Genomic DNA, 18667 nt, shown 5'->3' with positions numbered 1-18667 from the left:
ACTTTCCAAACGTGGAAGAACATGGCTGTATGTTTTTGCCCACAATAAAACTATCTGCAGGCTGACTATTGAACTCTTCTTGAGTTGATCGTAAAACAGAAGAGAATTCATCTTTTCCAGATTAAAATTGTATAAGGAAGGCAGTTCTCATATATGGGTAAGAACTGTTTGGGAAATTGATTAAAATCAGTAGGAAGAAACATTACCTGACCTGAAGGTAATTCAGTCTTTTTGCTTAGTTGCTGACTATTCACCTAGTGATGATACCAAGTAAGACAGTAAAGACAAGTTTTATAGCTCTGTCCCAAGATTTAGTAATTCTATAATGTAATTCAAGTCCAAGATTTTAATGCACATATTGGCAAAGAAAACCTTGTAGCACATCCAACCATAGATCTTCTGCTTCTATGACTTCACTAGCTTCAATCCTGCATACTTGGTCTCTTATTTATAAAACCAAGCTTCACTGAATCTTACTAGAACATAGGTATATTTTTTCAAAGCTGTTCTTCTTGAGAGTGAAATATGTTAAAACTACTAATGATGTAGTAGTAGAACAGAATATAGAACTGTTGTTAAGATATCTAGCATCTTTTGTCCCCGATAACCTGTGAACAAATCCCATATTCAACAGCTTGAACAAAATAAAAATTGCTTTTCTAACATTTAACCTATCTGGAATTAACTTAAACATGCACCTAATTTTACCTTTCCAAGATCAGCTGTATAAGTAATTCTTGTTCAGATCCTCAGTCCCATTATTACAGTCTTAAAGTCAGGGAGTTTTGCTTAAACATCAGTTTTCTTTAATGCTGACTTCCTAAATATTTCAGGATCTGCCATACTAACTGATACTATGATTTTTCATTATATCAGTTTTTTTTCAGAGGCTGAGCTGTCCATTTTGGATGCTGGTGGAAGAGATCAGAGTAGTTGATTTTTGGGCTGGGTGTGACAGGATTAATGATCAAGTGCTTTTCAGCATCTTAGCAGCTGTGGACCTCGCATGGTTTTGGATGTTGGTTTTGAATGCAGTATATGCTTGGCAGCTCTCCAAAAAACAGAATTCTGTTCCAAGATCTCAGCTGAGAAGTATTTTTCAGTAGGAAGTGCATTTCCAGTTTACAGGAGCAGGGCATCTCTCAGAGTTGTGTAGAGTTTTTTGATTGGTATTGGATGAGTGCAGATGTTTCAAGAAATTCCAGGGATAGGCTTTCTGTGAAGGATGTAGCCTTCTTCCAGAAATTGTGGCAGGTTTAACAGATGTGCAGAGATGTCAGATGTGTTCTGTCAGATGTGTATGTGTTGGCTGTGCAGTGACTCTGGCTCTGAGAAGAAACATCAGAGCTTACGTAGGTGTACTGCATGAGCGTAAGTCCATCATGCTCGGAATAGGCTGGATTTCCTGCTTGCACAGGGAAGGAATTGTACAGTGCATGTGCAACAAGTCTGGCACATCCAGAATGTGTTACAGCTAGTAGGCGTATGCAGACAGAGTATACAGCACTCATTCTGTAGTGCAGATGCTTCGAAAAAGGATTGCGTTTGCTTGCACATTGGTCCTCAGCATAGATTTGCCTGGCAGCTCCTTTTATGGACTGCCAAGTTTCAGATTTGAACCTCAAAGAGTGAAAATAAATCTAGTATTTCTCTAGCCTAGTAATTTCTATTTCCATTCCACATTGTTCTAGTCTCAGTTTTCAGTACAACTCTCTGTGCTGCCTTGTAGCTGCAGTTCTCTGAAGCAGCTCCACATCCTGCACTGAAATGCTGACATCGTTATTTTTTGACTGCTTGTATTCCCTAGCAGTCCCCACCAAGATCAAGGTCTCATTGTGCTTGTTGCTGTTAGGGAAGCTTGGGCCTGACCCCGAGCACTTACAGTTGAGGTAGAAGAGAGAAAATCTGGCAGGAAAAAAAAAAGCATCCTGTGGGTGTGAATCTGACATGCAGGCAGTGCAGCTGCTTGTCCAGGTTCCTAAAAAGCCCCTGTCAGGCTAGGAATTTGTTCCAGACCCTCAGCCCAAGGCCTCCTTCCTTTTCAAAGCCAGTACTTTATTATACAACTACTGCTTCTGCAAGCTTCGAGTGGTTAACAGGAACTTAGGATGTTAGGCATTCCTTCTTTAGTAATAGCCTTTATCTGTGTCCAATTGAATACAAATTCAGCACCTCCTCGAAATGTCACTATTTTCCTCTTCTGCCCCTACCTCCCTTAGCTTTCCTTGTGCCACACCGATGTAATGTCACTGAAACTTGACTGGAGAAAGTCAGAAGTTCATGGCACAGTTCAGGAGGACAGACTTAACTAGTGATGTAGTTCTGAGGTGGTGGTTTGTCCTTCCTGACACAAGTCAAGTGGTTCATTGGACTGAGGCCCTATTTTAAATAAACTCATCATTTTGTTCATGCTTCAAAGAGTTTGGCTGTAATAAAGCATGTGCTCCAAAGGTCTAGGATCTGCCCATAAAAGGAAAAAGCAAATGATGCGTCTGAGGTTTATTTTGATCAAGCTGACTCAAATCTGTATTTTTAGTGTGTTCTGTGTAAATTACTCAGAATTCATCATTTTAACACAAGATGTTCACTACATTATTAAATACTGGAAGAGATCCTCTCATCTTCTTTCTTTCCCTTAAAACAAGATTTCTCTTCCTCCCTTTCTCCATGTTTTTCCCACTTGTTTGGGATTGTCTTTTTATTTTCTAACATTTAAAAATCATCATGAAACAAACTGGATAAGTATATTAAGCGCTGGAGTTTTACCCATAATAATTTGTTTGCCTTTCAAGCAAACATAAATAAAGTGACTATCAATTGAAAGAAAACTATTTTTCCTGTTTAGGATTATTTTGTTGCAATATTTCTGCTGAGACCAAAGTGTCTCTTCCAGCAGAGTTGAACATTTCCGTGATATTAGGGTAAATTTCACAGAAGGAAGCACCTTGTTGAAAATGGGGTGATTTTAAAATGTAGCAAATGAGTTGCTGAAAAAAGAGGCACTCTGTAGAAAAAGTAATGCTTTGCACTTGTTCGTAGAAGTAGCTTGTCCTGTTGTTAAAACAGTCTCGGTTTTATAGTTCTCATTGGAAATAATTGAGGACTTTTAAAATAATATAAAGTATTTGAGTAGAGTGTTGCAAAAGCAGAAGGAACATCTGGCCCTTGCTTTCTGAATGTCTGAGCTGAATACTTAAGTTACAGTAAATCACAAATTTGGGTAAAATTAAATTGTTTCAGTTTCTGTATTAAAGACTGAATTTCCTTTACTTTTGAGGAACCTTCCAGCAACTGAAGAGCATTTCTCTCTTGTCTTAGCAGCTCTGATGCTTGTTGCCTGTTCCCATAGTTAAAAAATCAATACATATGTTTTTGATATTTGGCAAACAGAGGTTTAATTTTGCAGCTGCAAGATCCCTGTATGAAGGGAATGCATTTTACAGAAATAAAAACATTTAGATACCACTTATATGAGGGAATACTTGTGTATGAAACTCCATTCCATTTCTGTCAGCATTTGTTTCATTATATTTAATTACAAACGATTTGTATGTTACTGGAAATCAAAATGAAAACAAGAATAGCTGCATGCATGGCAGTATGGTAGCAAAGCCGGATTGGTTTGAATCAGAAGTTGAAACTCAGATTGTTACAAAAATCAAAGTATTATTTTTTCAAATGCATCGTACATCTTAGAGCATGCTCATACACATACACATTATTGCCGACCCCATGTAGCTTATGTGCCTGTTTTATCCACTTGCTAAGTCTAAAAGTATTATTATGGCTGTTTATAGTTCATATTGATATCTGAGAAAATGTTGGTAATTGCTCTTCTCACCATTAAGCTCTGTGCTGAACCACGTGGTTCTCTGGGACTCCTGAGCTTGAGCATTATTATTTCTTAAGGGTTAATCCAACATGGTGTATCTGTTCATTGCATGTTCCTGACTTTGCAGCACTGCTAGGTCCTGTGGTTTAGACAAAATAAAGTGTTGGATGTGATCCCAGTTTTAATACTCCCAATTTATTATAACCATTGAACCCTGATCAGATCACGTATTGGATTAGATCCCAGTTTTTTAAATGTCCCAATTTATTGCTGGCTTGCAACCCTGATAAGAATACATATTTGATTAAGGCTTCAGTTTTCAAAAATTCCAGTTAATTACTTTTAGATTCTTATTAGATCATAGCTGTGTAGTATGGTATGTTGAAGTTATGAAAAAATTACGGGATGATGTTGCACAGGTCAAGGTCATAGTTTCATTTTGTGCTGACAGTATGAAGTTATCAGATTTCTGTTTATTACTGTGGCAGCACTTGCACTGGACAGGGGGACAGATTAATCCCAACCCATTGATTCTGAATGATTCTCATTTTAGATCTGCTGCTTCTCTGCATACCAGAACATGTAATAAAAGCCTACCATGGAACATTGAGAGATTGGTGTTTGGTTATGAACAGCTGAGGTAGAGGGGTCTCGCCTACCTTTTGCAGGTTGTGATGTAGCATTTAGAGCCAAATAGCAATTTTTGAGCTGCTTCATGTGGCTAATTCACTTCTGGAGACATTTTTAAGGCAACATTAGGCTGAGAGTTGATCCCAGATCATCCTAGCTCAAGAACATTAAGAATTGAGGACAACAATGGCACGTGGAATTGGTCTTTAACTATTACAGTACTATTCAGGTATTGGAGACCGATGAAAATAGAACTTTCCAGGTGTCATAGCTGTGCCCTCAGAATTTAGGCACCAAAGTTCTTATCTAAGCCATTGGTTTGTCCTTCATTGAGGCACTGATTTCTCTTTACTCTGGATACCAGTTTCCACAGGCTGTGCCACCAGCCCATCTAAAATGTCATAGCAGATCAGGTGCCAACAGCCTGGCTCTTTCTTGCATAAATGGGCCAATGTGTTGTTCTTTTATCTATATATTGGAGCTTTATTACTTGATGGTTTTTTAAAATGACACTGTAAACCAGAAACACTGCTGTTAGAAACTTTTACAGGTCAAGCTAATAAAGTAAAACTGGCCAGTGTACTTGCCAAGCTGGGTAATAGAGTGCTTTCTAGGAAACAAGCTAAACTGGCCTATAGATTTCTTTGAGGCAGTACTGAATATAGGTCAGTTCTTGCCTACCCCAAAATCAATAAGGGCATAAGAATGACTTGGAAGCTGTATTTCATTCATTGCCCTTCCATATGTGATTTATGAAAGTCTGACATTAATCACTGGCATGCACTTTGAAGTAGTGCCACAGCACAGAATTCCTGTTCTCAGATTAATTTACCTACAGGATCAAAATGGGAACTCATGGAGATAGGCAGGAAATCAGTTTGCCTGTGTAATTCTCAGTAGTGGTCTTAAACCAAATACCTGAAAGTGTTAAAGCTTTATCTGCAAAGTCAAAGCTGAGTTTTGCTTTCTAATCCAGGACTATTATAGAATCATACAATCATAGAATAGTTAGGGTTGGAAAGGACCTTAAGATCATCTAGTTCAAACCCCCCTGCCATGGGCAGGGACACCTCACACTAAACCATGTCACCCAAGGCTCTGTCCAACCTGTCCTTGAACACCGCCAGGGATGGAGCATTCGCAACTTCCCTGGGCAACCCATTCCAGTGTCTCATCACCCTTACTGTAAAGTACTTCTTCCTTATATCCAATCTAAACTTCCTCTGTTTAAGTTTTAACCCATTACCCCTTGTCCTATCCCTACAGTCCCTAATGAAGAGTCTCTCCCCAGCATCCTTATAGGCCCCCTTCAGATAATTTGCTTATAATTAATTAGAAACAACCTGTGAATCCCAGGCTGGCAGATGAATGGATCCTCTTCCTAATCTTGAAAAGAGAGTTTCTGTTCAATAGGTTCAGGGTTCAGTGTCATATGTATAGAATAAAGAAATATGCGTGGAATGTCATACCACTGAGCTGGGCTTGCTCCTTCCACTCCTGGGATTACATTCAAATGAAAGCATAATGTTTATACAGTTGCAGAGATGGTTGTGTGAACTCATGATGTCTCACTAGCTAAGTGGAGCTGTGAGATGTTCCAAGAATACCCACTTAATGAAGGAGGAGGCCCTAGGGACTCAGTAGCTGTCAGTCTTTCTGGGGGTCTTCTTGAGAGGTATTACCTCATGTGTTTTTGTGGATGTTGGGTTTTCATGAGGTTTCAAATCAATGTTGTGTCTTCCCGTGGTCATTGCAGTGTCTCTGGTATTTTTCTTCAGACTATTACAATCCTCAGTGCTTTTGATTGATATCTACTACAGCAGTTGCTGGAGCTGAGTTGGTCAGTGGCAATGAATAGACTCAAGTCTCTGTCTCCCTATAGTATTGCTGCAAATATACTGCAGTTACTTTGTACTTGTTCACTGTTTATCTGATGAACTTCTCTGGCTGATGTTTTGGTTGGAGAGTTGAATCTGTGGCTTTGACAGCAGTTGGTATTGTTTCCATTCCTGACATTAAGTTCTCAATAACTAAAATATAAGCAAAGTTAAATCTTGATTTCTAGGAGTATTCTGTTATTTTGATTCTCTTTTCATGATTAGTTATTGCAAAACAAGCTAATGTTAGCAAAAGGGACTCCTCGGGTATGATGCGCACAGCACCTTACTTTTTAATGGAAAAGTACAAATTACAGCAGCCTGAGAATTCCTTTAAGTTGAGAACTAGGCCTGCAACTTACCTGTGGTTTGCAGACTCATGGCCATTTCACAGGAGGAGTTTTGGGCTTTAAAAGCTTTGGAACATCTCAGGTGTAAGATGCTAAAGTAACTTTGACAAACCTGGAGTGATTCCACTGTCAGTCCACATTGTCACAAGCCAAGGAACATCCTGTTGACAGGAGACTGAGCAACCTGATCTGTACAGTCAGCCTTGCTTTCAGCAGGAGATTGAGCAGGGTGACCTTCAGAGGGTTCCTTCCAACTTTTCTGATATTGTCACTTAAAAAAATAACTCATTGTGTAAAGAAAGTTGCATAATGTAGCAAAATACTTGGCTTTTCCAGTAGTTATAACCTGCTGCATTTCACTCCGTGTACAACTAATGTGGACAGAAGAGAGACAGAAAAGCTTCCTCAGTTTTAACAGAAAAGGTAAAATCCTGTTATCATTGAAGTTCATGGTGTCGGAGAAAATGCACTGACCTCATTAAAGCCAGGATTTTCTTTAGAGGGCAGAATCCTGTGTAAGGTGGCAATCATTCCCTGTCACCTTTGAAATAAATGGAAGAACATTAGGACCTCAGTCTTGTATGTCCAAAGCTCACACTCCTCATTTTGTGGTATGAAAGGGCTATGTTTCATCTCCAGTTTGTCATAATCTTAAATTTTAAGGTCACTGTAGTTCCATCTTGTTCTTAGGTTTTTCTTTCCTCTGTTTCTTTACTTACAGCCCTTCGAAGGCAGCTTCTTTGGTCACTTCAGTATTACATGGGTACGGGCTAGTTATCTAGAACTTCAGTATTACATGGGTACGGGCTAGTTATCTATCTGTTCTAGATAACTAAAGTGGCTAAACATAAACCACTTATGTTTAGCCCAAGTGGTTTTTATTGTTGGGTTGGTTAATGCTGTTTTAAGATCTGTTGTGTGTAGCCTGACTTGCAGTCTCTTACTGCCTTGAATTTGTGGCTTTGCCTTATTTTATTTCTGAGACTGTTTCTGTTCTTGTTTACAATTACAGATACTAATTATGGGGGAGATGATGTTCAAATCCAGCACAATAGAATGAGCTGGAATGAAGAAACACTTGCATAGCTTATGGGGAAGATATTTGACAAATATGCTTCCAGCAGAATACCCTGAAAGATAATACTAAATTAGATATTGTTTGGTCTTGATGAATCCATATCAGATGGCCTCAATTTACTGGCAAGAGGTGGATTTTTATTTATTTATTTTTTAGCTGTGAGACTTGCCTCTCTAGAGTTTTCCTATGTGATGGTTGAAAAAATACAAATCAGTCTTTTCCTGAGGAAAGACGCAGGTTTGAATAAGATTGGTAATGTCATTGCAGACCACATCTGTATGAAAGACGATTATGAAATAAACAAAAAAAGCACTGTACTGAAATTATCTCCTCAGATATTCAAACGAAATATACCCATTCCCATCAGTGATCATGGCTTATGAATATCTGAAGGCAGGATGTATTCAGTCCACTATTATGTAAATGAATGAGAAGACAAGATTTTAGTTACCAAAATATATTTTGCTAGCAGCTAGAAAGGAATTAAAACATTAAACCCAATGGAAATCTAAGTGACCTCCTGCAGAAATAGGCTGCTTTCCTCTAGACAGCCCGTTACTCAATGTATGTGTGAATTAGGTAAATGAGAGACAAAAGCAGAAATGTTATGTAAAATCACAGTTGAAGTTTTAAGATACTAAATCAGATGTAAATTGAGTAATCATTGCAGTATGTAGATCTCAGGGAGAGTCACATGAGTGGGGAAAAAAACAGAGCAGCAGCTTTTATTCTGTTCACAAGGAACAACCAAATGAGTGGAAGAATGTTTAGCATTTCAGTGATCTCAAAAGACTTAAAGGATCAGGTCCTTTTTCGGAAGGTAGGTGTACTTCAAACTGATTTTACGCACACTTGTTTGCCTCCTCTTGTTCTGCCCCTCTTACTGCGACCAGAATGGAAATTATCCCAACAGACCTATGGCCCTGTTTGTGTTACACATATTGTCTTTGCCTGTTATTTGTATGTCTTCACTGGGAGCATCTTACATTGACTTAGCCAGCATCTTGCTTCATTCATGTACCTGTTCGTGCTTCCACAAAGTCTGTTGCCTTTAATCTGGCATACAAGAAATATTGCTGTATTTATGTGAAGTATGAACAAGGCCCCTTTGTGAAATACACTGTTTTGGTCAGCCGCTACAGTTTCTGTCCTGTGTTTGACTACTCAGGTAGGCACTTCGGGCTCAGACCATGTTGTTCTTTGTGCTCTGCTCAGCACACGGTCAATAAAAAAACATTGCATTGCTTTTACACTTTCCCTGCAAAGTCAGAAGAAGCATGATGACCCAAAGCTCTTGCTGGGAGTGCAAGGGAGGAGGAGTTTATGCACATCAGTAAAGGTTATTCTGTTTTGTTGTGGGCCTATTTTGGTCAGTTTTCCCCAGCCAAAACTGTTCTGATACGGAGTGCAGCCTTGCAGCTCTCCGAGTAAGCCCACAGTCTCTTCTGGGCTGAGCTTGCCGCCTGTAGTTTTCGCACTGTGGCCAGACCTAGTAGCCATTGGTGCCACTGAGTTGCTTCTCCCATCTCATGTTGGGCAGCATATGCCCTGTCCCTTGCTTGGGGGTGGCAGAGCCAGGAGGACATGCTACTTTGAGTTTTGTCCTGATCCAAGGTGATGGTTTATTAGACTGTGTGACTTACTTTCTTACAGCTCATTTTGAGCTGATGTTGGGTTTCCAGAACCAAAGGCTGGGCTGCATCCAGCATCCTGCTGTTTCTTCCCTATTGAAGGCAGTCTTTCCATGGCTTTTGATGACCCTGGCTACCCTTGGGCTACTGTGCTGGTAAAATTAAGTCCTATGTTTTAATTTTCACAGAGGCTTAGAGCACTGGTTTTAGAAGCTTTGGCAATTTCTTGTTCCCTACTTGCAACCCAGACTCCCACCCAGCTTCCGCCTGTGGACCAAGAGATGAGGAGTCTCTCTTGCTGCTTTCCTAGCCCTCCCATTCCCAAAAGCATTGCTGGGTGTGCTCCAAAAGTCACTTCTGCTCAGCTCTTCTGGAGTTTTTTTGAGGTGGCCCACATCCCTTCCTGCAGCTGCCTCACAATGCGTATGCCGCAGTCTTCTAATCCAGCTTTTGCCTGTCAGTGTCTCTGTCACTGACATCAGGCTAAAGCATTTTACATTGTGTTTGTCACAGGCAGCGAATACGTATGTGGTCATTGACAGTAGCTCAGCAGAAACACAATAACTTGTTAAGCCACAGTAACTCAATCCTGTGTCTGAGCTGCAGCTGGAAGGAACTGTTTGCGCTGTTAACCCCTTTGTGGCTGCTGCACTCTTGGTTTGTGCATCCTTTCAAATGTTAGTACATGAGAAATCACCATATAAGATTTGTGTGGACATGTCAGGTAGGAGGATTGCTTGAAGGATAAATGAGAGCATTTCCTTGATTTACAACTCTGGGGGTGTGCTGCTGAGCAGCATGTGAGGTGTAGAGAAGCTTTTTCAAAATATACCACATCCCACTTCCAACAGTACATTAGGTATATAGGATCCTGTCTTCATTTGACTTCTGCATAGGATGTTGTGGAAATGTTACCTATATTTTATTGAGGTTATATATTTTATCAAACTGTATTTCTTTTTCTGAAAATATTTGTTGCAGAGGAAGGTTCTACTGGGTCTTGAAAGCAGCAGAGAAGATGAGGATAGAATGTGTGTTTGAGTGCTATTGGGAAAAAGATGGGTTACAGGAGGGGAAAAAAAAAAAAGGCATTGCTTGATGCTACACTTCTGTTGCCTGTCCTCTGGCTGCTTGTGTGCAAAGGTTGTGTTTATACAGAAACACAGCTAAGGGAAGTTGATGTAGTTGTCATGCAGTGATTTAACTGGAAAGCATGGTGTTCAGGTGGCGGAAGAGAGCAAGCAGGATTGATATGGGATACCCAAAAAGGAAATATATCTAACTTCCCTTAATTCACTGCGAGTTTTTCTTTTCCCTTTCCATCATCAGGAAGTTTGTAGAAACTTTAGTGCTACACTAAATTGTTCAGATGGTGACCTGTGCCTCTAGTCATCTCTGGTTTCACTGCCAGCATCATGGTGCTGAGTGACATTTTATCTTTTGTCATAAATTTGCACTAGTTGTTTAACCAGACCTATCCTGTGCTGTGAGCTTGGGTCTCTCTTGTTTGTTCAATAAGCTGGTTGCTGTGATAGTTGTGTTGATTTGGAAGACTGGGGGGGGGTTAACTTTTTTATATTATTTTTTGAGATTGCGAGTAAGGATACTGCTGTTTCAGATAGGGAGAAATGCAGAGCGAGGTGCAGAAATGGTAAATGTCTAGAGTGCGTTATAGCAGAAGCAGCCTGCTTAGCAGGGTTGGCAGAGTGTTATATGAGTGATGGAAGGAACAGCACATTAATTTTTCGTACCTTGGTAAAGAATTCCTGGGCATCTACTGGGATGTGCTGTGGAAAAGATTGCTTTAAGACTTGGTGAAAACATGATGCTGAAATACAGTGAAGATATTTAAAACTTTATAAAAATATGTGAAGAAACTTCAAAGGTGAAAAACATAAGGGAAAGCATGGAAGGACAGGTAAACAGACAGAAAGAATGAAGGAACGAAGGGAAGAAGGAAAAAAGGAAAGAATGAAGGGAAGAAAGAAACCCCCAGCCATCTGGTAGTATGCTTCCCTATGTTTGGACGTTTGGATTGAAATGAAAAAGAGATCACTGAGAAGATTTTATAGATTTATGTGAAAGAGTAAAAACGAAACAAGAAATATTAATGCAATTATAATAGCTGTACTGCAAAGATGAAACATTGATCATGAAGAATTTCACATAACCTGGTATTGACTGGTCAGTGGAATATAGAAGGGAAATAATTGTTCTTGAGCAGGTTTGACTTACAATAGTGACAGCAATTGAAGACTGCATTCAGAAGGAGAAGTTGAAGAAGCTAGGCTTATTCACAGGAACAAAAGAAAATTGTGGTGACCTAATTCCAGCTGTTGTTGTGCAGAATATACCAGTATTGATAGCAGGACAAATTACTCTCACTGTCAGACTTGAAAGCAAGATTCACATGATGCTGCTCTGCTGCACTACTCTTTCTTTCAAATACATCTTAAATATGCAGGGGACAGGTGATGTATTGGTCCAGAGACCATTATGGCTCATCATTTTCTGAGAAATTGCTGTGACTCTTCTTGGGACTCTTCTTCAAAAGGTGCCATGCCTTTTGCGCTAACATGTGATAAGACCATTCCTTGGAATACAGTGTCTTCCCTTTTTTCTGCCTGTATCATCTCACAGGGACCTGTGTGCACCATGAAACTGGTACTTCATATGATGTATTCCTGCACTAAATTCTGTGTTTGGGCTTTTTCGATCACTAATTGAGGGTGAAGCCCTCAAAGTTTCCCACGTTTTTAAGAATGCTTGGCATTTTATCAGACTTGATCTGGAAGACAGTGACAAGCTCAAAGTGCATTATGCTTTTTAGTGCAGGATAGTCAGAGGCAAGGACTACTACCAGATTGACAGGTATTTGGTGCAGGAGCTAATGGTTACTTGTGTGATTATACTTTTTTTTCAGTAGTGCCTTCTTTTTTACATTTATGACATAATCCCATGTGGGACATGTGAAATATTAATCATTCTGTAAGAGGGTTTCTCTTGAAGTGCCTGTATGTATAAAGGATGGAAAACAACAGCGTAGACCTCCCTCCCTGCTTCTTTGATGTCTGAGGGCTTATTTGCAATGGAAATCCACCCCTGTCCTTGCAGTAGGACAAGTGCTTTCAGATGATGAGTTACCTGAAAAGGCTGGTTTTTATGTGAATGAACCAAGTAATAACTTTTCTCCGAATTCCTTTAAGTGAACGATGAATGTGGTGTTTCATTCATGGACACAGGCAAACTGGCTCCCTTCACCACTCCCTGCTGCATAATCTATCTTTTATCTCTGTTCACAGACCCTTGGGAACATTTTGCATGCTTTCAGGTGCTCTCCAGTTATTACTTGTTTGCTAGCAGTGCTTTGTGGTTTAGATAGAAATGCAAGCTGACCACTCCTTTTTAGTGTCTGTTTTCATATACATCTCAGTGTTGACTTTCTCCCCATGCCATTGCCCATTGCTTTATCAATAAAAGCATGACTTTTATCAAGGTTTATACCAATGTCACCACCAGTTTTACAAAGAATTAAGTTGAATGTCCCATAGTTCTCCAAATGCCATTCCACTCTCACTGTCCCAAGAAGCCATCTGCCACCTACCCCAGTGCAGTCAGCAGTAAAATGAGAGAATGTGTGCCTTACTAACTAATTTCCCACATATTGACATCAGGTTATACTTTCCATAATTTTCTGCAATAAAATCTCCCATGTGGATAGAGTCAGAATTGTGCAGAATCAAAGACTTGTTTTGAAGTGTGCAACTTCAAGACCCTGCCATACCTTGGCTGAGGTTGCACTTGAGAATAATGCCTATCCTGAGCCAGGCCACTGTTTCAGTACAAAATAGGAGTGTGTGTGGTATTAAAATCTAAAGCAAAAGAGAAATGGAGTGAAGGTTACAGGAGGAGATGATTGTGCAGGGAAGAGAAGCTCCGTGAAGGAAAAAACATTTGTAGCTTATTTTTTCTCATCCTCCTTTCATCTCTAAGAAATACTGTAGTAAATTGCACTAAGGCTTTGTGAGTGCATTTAATTCTATCCTAAGAAAAATTAAAGAACATGAACTAGCAGGGCTGGGATCAGGAACTTCAGGAAAAGTAGAAATAGTGTGTTAGGAAGATGTTATTCCCTCACCATGCTCTTTATGGTAAAATATTTCACAGAATTTATCAAGTTGGAAGGCACCCATACACATCATCAAGTCTGCCTCCCTGCTCCTCAAAGCACTCCCTAAAACTAAACCATCTAAAAGCGTTGTCTAGATGCTCCTTGAACGCTGGCAGGCTTGGTGCCATGACTTCCATCGGTAGCCTGTTCCAGTGACCTACCACCCTCTCAGTGAAAAAACTTTTTCTGCTGTTCAGTCTGAACTTCCTCTTACACAGCTTCATTCCATTTCCTTGTGTCCTGTCTCTAGTCAACAGAGAGAGATCATCTGCACCTACCCCTCTGCTGCCCCCCTTGAGGAAGCTGTAGGCTGCAATGAGGTCACCCCTTGGCCTTCTCTTCTCCAAACTGAACAAAACAGGTGACCTCACCTCTTCTCCTGAGTCTTGCTTTCGAGGCCTTTCACCATCTTGGTCACCCTCCTCTGGACACACTCTAATAGTTTGAGGTCCTTATATTGAGGCACCCAAAACTTCACACAGTACTCAGTATGAAGGACGAGAAAGGTAGTCTCCTTTACTAAGGGAAGGCAGAATGGATAGTGAGCACACCCCCCACACCCCCCCCCCAGCTGTCAAGGACTGTGTCATACGCAGGCTCATCAAGCTGTAAAGTATGGCTACATTTTAAGTGTTAAAAACTAGCATCTAAATATGTCCTAACACAGTTAATGGAGAGTTGTAACTGGAAAGCATGTGTAATACACATGGATGTACTAGTTTATGGGTAGAAAGGCATGTTGTTCTCATCATTTGTTAACCTTTTTAGTTACAAATCATTTGTAAAGTATTAGCATTTATTTTCACAGAACCATAGAATCAACGAGGTTGGAAAAGACCTTTAAGATCATCAAGTCCAACTGTTACCCCAGCGCTGCCAAGTCCACTACTAAACAATGTCACTGAGGGACCTGTCTACATGGGTTTTTTAATACTTCCAGGGATTTTTCAGAATGCAGTGTCCTGAGGCTATTGTGCTTTACTGGGGTAACCAGGTCTGCTAGACCCTTTTTACTTATTCTCCTGTGGTACAAATTATGCTGTTCTTTCTATGCTGCTGCTGTACTTCAGATACAGTCAACAGCAAATGTTGATTTCTTCTGTCAGGCATTGTATTTGTGTACCTCTCTTCCGTTCTTTGTTTCTCCCTCCATGCTACGTTATTTTCTGTAAATGCTATTTATTACAGACTGTGGTCAGCATTCTGCCAGATCCATCTCACTGCATTTAATTACACTCTGTTGAAGAGTAGCTGAACAGAAGTTGCGTTCTCACAGTGCCTTGCTATAGGTTTTTTTTTTTGTCAGCATGAATGTTGAACTGTTGAATATCAGCTGAGTTTGAAATTTACCTGAATATGTTTTACTATTCCAAAGAGATTACACAATGGCCCTGATTAGCAGCAACATTTTGTAATACCACTTAAAGCTTTATCACAGTGGAGTACTGCCAGTAATAGTCTTTAATTCACTTATATGTACCAATTCATCTCTGTCAGGTTTCTATTAATTTCTTTGCTGTTTTACTTTGTCCCTATCCCCTATATAATAAGGTATGATTTCCACATTTATGTAGCCAAAAGAAAATAAAATAATTAAATCTGCAGCAAATTAATTGGGATCCTTTGATTTGAGACAACTGTGCCATCTCTCCATTTGCGTTCACATTTAATCCACTTTTCACAAGGTAATGTATTTAGGAGAATATGGGTGGGTCAAGTGACCAAGGGGCAGTAACAATTTTACTGGCTAATTTAGATAAAAAGTTTCAGGATTGGGTTAGGTATGTTAACTGCAAAGTGGAGGGTAAGTGTGGAATTAAAACTGTATGTGTTCATGCACACGCACACTTGTGAAAAGCCACAGTATGTTCAGCAGTAACGTTTTTCATCAGAATGATAACTAACCTTGGTTACAAAGCTGATTGCCGGAGATAAACGACAAAATTGCTGCATGCACCATTTTGTTTTATCTGGCACCACTTTCACAGTGTACTGGAAGATCTAAACAGTTGGGGTAGGCGCTCCGAATTTGAATGATGAATCGGTGCCTGTGGTTACTGTTGAACCAACTGTATATTTGTGCTTTCTTTTTCATTGTTAGGATTGGTGCAAAGCATCAGGAGTTACGGCAAAAGCAATTGAGAGGTCTGAGGGATTATTCTATTGGTCCTGGAGGACCTGACATTGATGACGATGAGGTGGATCCAAATTATGCCAGAGTAAACCACTTCCGAGAGGTTTATCCAGCAGCAAGCTTCTACAGGCCATCATCACCAGCAGCAGCAGAAACCTTTATATATCCACGTGATTCTCCTTCAACACCAATGGAGAGGGAGCACTTGGAAGGACTGTATGCAAAAATAAACAAGCAGCACTACCCACAGACGCCTGGTGACAGGTAGTATTGCCATCTGGCACAACAAACAATGATCGCTTCGAGGGGGGAGAGCCTGAGGCTAGGCTGGGGAACTGTTCAGGTGCCCCAAACCCCTGTATTTACTGAACAGAAAGCCATGGATTTCCTCTTCACCAAAATCATGATTTGCTGCAGCAGTGCCCCCAAAGCATCTGAGCAAGGCAGCAGTCAAACAGAAATCATTAAAGAAAAGTCCATATTTCACAAACAGAATGAATGAACTGACTCCAGTCCAATTCCTGCACTGCTGAGAGAGTGTTTTTTCCCTCTTTCAATCAGGAAAAGTTCTTACCCTGCAGCAAAAATAATCTCTGTTTTCAGATCCTTTTCGATTCTGCTGATCATCAAGTGCCTATTAGTAACAGGTTTTATATGATAGCATGATATATTGCATATGTTTATGGTTCAGTTTTCCCCAGCTGTGTGATATTACGCACTTTCATTAGGTTGTGGAAAGGACTGGGAATCATGGCATTTTTATGCAGACTGTGAAGTGTGGCTTCACAAGACTGATCGCCTTTCACAGCCTTTCCAATAACCAAGTGGGAAGGAAAGAGCAATTTTTAATCCTTACTGTCAGGCTTCCAGGTTGATAGCATTAAAGAAAGATGGTCAAGTTTTTCCCTGTGTTAAAAGGAAAACAGAAATTCCTTTGAGTTGATGGTGTGCCCACCATTGTGATGATTTTAAAACTGATTATTTCTGGAATTTGGGGCTAAAAGAAGGTAAGACTTCATTACTGTCATGGCATTAAATATATCCCTGTTGGGTTTTTCAAACCAATCTATTGGTGTGTAGGAAAGATGCACAAGCCTGTGTGAAAAGAAGACCTGACAGAGTAAGCCATGAGGGACTTGAGGAATTGTTCACGCTTTGAGTTCATATTACAATCTGTAGTGTCTCCCCATAGCCTCAGCCTGTGCTATGTGATACCACACTTGTTAATTTTGGAGAAATATGTGAGCACAGATACAGGAGTGTTTTCAGTTTGTGGCATCTCAGCACTTTAAAAACATCTACTGAGTCATTGTTATAAATAGCAATAAAACATAAATCTGACATAAATCTAAGTTTGTAGCAGAGAATGGGCCAAGTATCTATCTTTTTCACCTTAATACAGTATGGTAGAGATCTTCCCAAACATAATGATATTGCTAATGTTTTTCTTGCATATTTTTAACTCTTTCCCTAGTGCATGAGGGTTAAGAGGGTGAAATTGGAGGTAGCGATCACAGCTTTTTGCCATCTAACAGGTTTTGCTTTACTAGAAAATTCTTGAGGCTATTGTCACTGAAGTCACACAAATGTTTGCGTGTAATGAGGGGATCAGAAACAGAGTTCATGCTAACTTAGTATACTGAGATCTGAGAATTCCCAGCATGGGGGAAGTCTAAATTCAGGTTTATGTATTTTTCAAATATAAATATATACAGATGTAACTCAGTTGGAGGAAGACATTGTCGTAAAGGTTGCTTCATAATTTCAGTTGTAACAGGACTTCATAGCTTTACATTTTAAAAACACCATCAGTTTCAAAGTGCGGTCTATACATTGTTTTTGCTATGCAGCAAAAAGTCTTTCCCTCTGGCCTCTTTTATTTGATTGCTTGTATTGTGGTTGTAACTACACTGAATGAAATCTTGACCTGCTATGTGGACAAGATTGAAGTCCCAATCAGATTTGGATTTGGTGCTGGGATCATGGATTTCAGTGTGGATTTAGTTGTAATTACACAATAGCTCAATGAAAAGCTAAAACCAAAACATCTAACAGGCAAGAAAAGTTACCTCATATCTGAGTCAGTGATCAGAAGTCACGCTGAGAAGCTGTTCCGTCTGTGTTGATTCTGTACTGAAAGGCAAACAGTCCACAACAACTTTGCTTTGTTGAAATACTCAGGGTTGTAGAGGCTGTTTAACCAGATTAGGAAAAAATAGGAAATACAGGATTCTTACTAGGCTGCCTTTGGTTTTTTTTTAAATCTTTCTTTCCTTTGTCTGAGACAAAAAGTTTATTGTTATTCGCCAGCAGAAATGTGCCAAACATGAATAATTTTATGTGAATTTACGCAATGGGTCATGAGGTCTCAGCCAGCAGTTCTTGGATGTAATGGCAACTTCAGGCAAGGAAATGTTTCTGTGCTAGAGGGAGAGTATTGAAAGAAGAAAGAGATGTGGAAAGAAAAATCCCTGGATAACATGTTAATTACAAAACCAAATCTGCTTTCAAGGGTCAAGTATGAAAACTACCTTGTCTGCCTCAAAACGATGGGAAAGGGCTATAATGGATGCTTATTAGCCAAACCAGAGTTATTTTGTGTTTTCAGGGCTGAACATTTATCAACACATTTGTCATGTAATAGCTCATGCTTTGGTCTCGCTAACACATGCAAGCTCTCTCTCAAAGTTTTGTTATTAATTTTACCTTAGATGGATGGCTTTTACTCCCACCTCTGACTCTCGACTTGTAATATAGCATGTGGAGACTTGATCAGTGACTAAATTAAATGGGTTTTGGGGTAGAAGGGGGACTTGAGCGCAGAAAGAATAGATGATTTCATTTTGGTCTGGGAATTCCAGTTATGTGTCCTTATGATGGAGAATTAAAACTCATCATTTGGAAAAAGAAGCTTTTTTTTTCCCCTGAAGAGTGTATTAACACAGCTAATGCCTTTTAAAATTT

At 39.8% G+C, this 18667-nt stretch overlaps 1 protein-coding gene across 3 annotated transcripts in view; it reads left to right on the top strand.

Moving 5' to 3' along the window:
• PARD3B (par-3 family cell polarity regulator beta) overlaps window positions 1-18667 on the top strand; it is a 424254-nt gene that overhangs the window by 325321 nt on the left and 80266 nt on the right. For all 3 annotated transcript variants that reach the window (XM_057411714.1, XM_057411715.1, XM_057411713.1), the window contains one exon: window positions 15671-15967. In XM_057411714.1, coding sequence (XP_057267697.1) covers window positions 15671-15967 — 297 coding nt within the window. The remainder of the gene's footprint in view (window positions 1-15670; window positions 15968-18667) is intronic.

The sequence above is a fragment of the Pezoporus wallicus genome, unplaced genomic scaffold, assembly GCF_028554395.1.
Source record: "Pezoporus wallicus isolate ANWC-B61680 ecotype Strahan unplaced genomic scaffold, APGP_CSIRO_Pwel_v1 contig_6732, whole genome shotgun sequence".
In the NCBI taxonomy this organism is placed as follows: Eukaryota; Metazoa; Chordata; class Aves; order Psittaciformes; family Psittacidae; genus Pezoporus; species Pezoporus wallicus.
This window is presented reverse-complemented; position numbering and strand designations above follow the sequence as displayed.